Consider the following 2,101-nt stretch of genomic DNA (forward strand, 5'->3'; position numbering starts at 1 on the left):
CCCTGCGCCTCTCCACCCTGCGCGCCCTGCGCCCGCCCCTGCGCCTCCCCACGTACGACCCGTCCACTCTAACTCCCGGCATCCTGCACATCGGCGCGGGCAACTTCCACCGCGCCCACCAAGCCCGCTATCTGCACGACCTCTTTCAGCTCTCGCCGGCCCACCACCACTGGGGCATCCTCGCCGCCTCCATCCTCCCCTCCCCCTTGTACACCACCTTGCCCCGCCAAGACTGCCTCTACACCCTCGTCGAGCGTTCCCCGTCCACCACCACCGCCTCCGTCATCGCCTCTATCCTCGCCTACCTTCCCCCCTCCCCGCCCGCCATCCTCCGCGCCCTGGCCGACCCCTCCATCCGCATCCTCTCCCTGACCATCACCGAGGGCGGATACCACCCCCCCGCCGCCGCTACCGACCTCGACGTCGCGCGCTACAACACCCCCGCCCCGCCCGCCACCGTCTTCGGCCTCCTCCTCGCCGCCCTCCGCCACCGCCGCCGCAATCGTCTCCCGCCCTTCACCGTCCTCTCCTGCGACAACCTCCCCTCCAACGGCCGCGCCGCCCGCGCCGCCGTCCTCGCCCTCGCCGACCGCGTCGACCCCCCGCTCGCCGCCTGGGTCCGCGACCGCGTCCGCTTCCCGTGCTCCATGGTCGACCGCATCACCCCGCCCACCACCGCCGCCCACGTCCGCCTCGTGCGCAACCGCTTCGCCGTCGCCGACGCCGCCCCCGTCGTGGCCGAGCCCTTCTCGCAGTGGCTGCTGGAGGACTCCGCCTTCCCGCCCGACGCCCGCCCGCCGCTCGAGGCCGTCGGCGCCCGCTTCGTCCCCGACGTCGCCCCCTTCGAGCGCATGAAGCTCGCCGTCCTCAACGCCGGCCACGCCACCATCGCCTACCCCGCCGCCCTCTTCGGCCACTGCTTTGCACACACCGCCATGGCCGACCCCCGCCTCGTCGCCTTCCTGCGCAAGGTCCAGACGCGCGAGGTCCTCCCGCACGTGCCCGACGCCCCCGCACAGCCCGCCCGCGCTTACTTCGAGACCGTCGCCACCCGCTTCGCAAACCCCGCCGTGAACGACCCCGTCACCCGCCTCTGCTTCGACGGCTCCAGTCGCCAGCCCAAGTTCGTCGTCCCTTGTATCCGCCGCAGGCGCGCCGCCGGCGGCCGCGTCGACGGCCTCGCGCTCGTCAGCGCCCTGTGGTGCCGCTACTGCTATGGCACGGGTGAGCGCGGGGAGGTGTTTGAGGACAACGATCCCTTGTGGGCGGAGTTGACGCACATCGCAAAGAGGAGCAAGGCGGAGCCGGCCGCGTGGCTTGCGCAGAAGGCCGTGTACGGGGAGCTGGCGCAGGATGAAGCGTTTGTCAAAGTCTTTGCGGGATGGCTGGATAAGGTGTGGACGGACGGCGCGGCTGGCGCCATTGACGAGTACTTGGACGCGTCGTGATGGCGTTCGACGTCGGCGAGATGTTGTCTTTCGGCGAAAGAATACCAACGTGGACGTGGAGGAGAGAAAAGATTTTGACGGAGAAAAAAAGACCCGCTGGGGAAAAACACACGCCGATGAACCCTGAATCTCTACAACGTCTTTCAGGGACTTGTTCATAGGGACTGAGAAGAGCGACATCAAGTCGGTCCCGTCTTGCTGCATGAATGGCAATCCACTCATTATTGCTGTTCAACTCTATCACAAAAGCAGTTCACAGGAACGAAAGAATTTCCTGTAGCTGAAGGGAAAGCACTGAAATTCAGTCAGCCTTTCCGACTCAAGATCCAAGGAACGTCCTCTTGTCACGGAAAGCAACATTTACATCACACAGAACGCGAGGCCCTACTAACGATAATCGTCTGATCTGCACCCCGCCGTTCTCGGGTTCCACAATGACAGCACCGAAGGAGTAGAAAAATCGCCTATATCAACAGTCAGCATGCCGAAGATTTCGTACCGGAACTTGGAGCCTCACCCAAGTGCCCATTGAAAGGGCTGTTAGATGTTGTGGAAACGCGTAGCTTTCATTGCAGTGGCGAACAAAACGCATGTTTGTTTGCCTTGCTTTACTATTCCACTTCGAGACTTGTATCTATATGTGAAAAACGGAA

At 64.3% G+C, this 2,101-nt stretch overlaps 1 protein-coding gene across 1 annotated transcript; it reads right to left on the bottom strand.

Moving 5' to 3' along the window:
- Positions 1-68: 68 nt before the first annotated feature.
- On the bottom strand, positions 69-1,670 carry CHC_T00009172001 (Mannitol dehydrogenase rossman domain family). The gene has a single exon (XM_005719019.1). It carries the CDS (start codon positions 1,668-1,670, stop codon positions 69-71), a length of 1,602 nt encoding a protein of 533 aa, XP_005719076.1.
- Between the last annotated feature and the right edge of the window lie 431 nt (positions 1,671-2,101).

Source organism: Chondrus crispus, genomic scaffold (assembly GCF_000350225.1).
Source record: "Chondrus crispus Stackhouse genomic scaffold, scaffold_454, whole genome shotgun sequence".
Taxonomy (NCBI): Eukaryota; Rhodophyta; class Florideophyceae; order Gigartinales; family Gigartinaceae; genus Chondrus; species Chondrus crispus.

Excerpts from the sequence above, each read along its gene's own strand:
- CHC_T00009172001 (XM_005719019.1), bottom strand. The coding sequence starts at position 1,670 with ATGAGTGGATTGCCATTCATGCAGCAAGACGGGACCGACTTGATGTCG.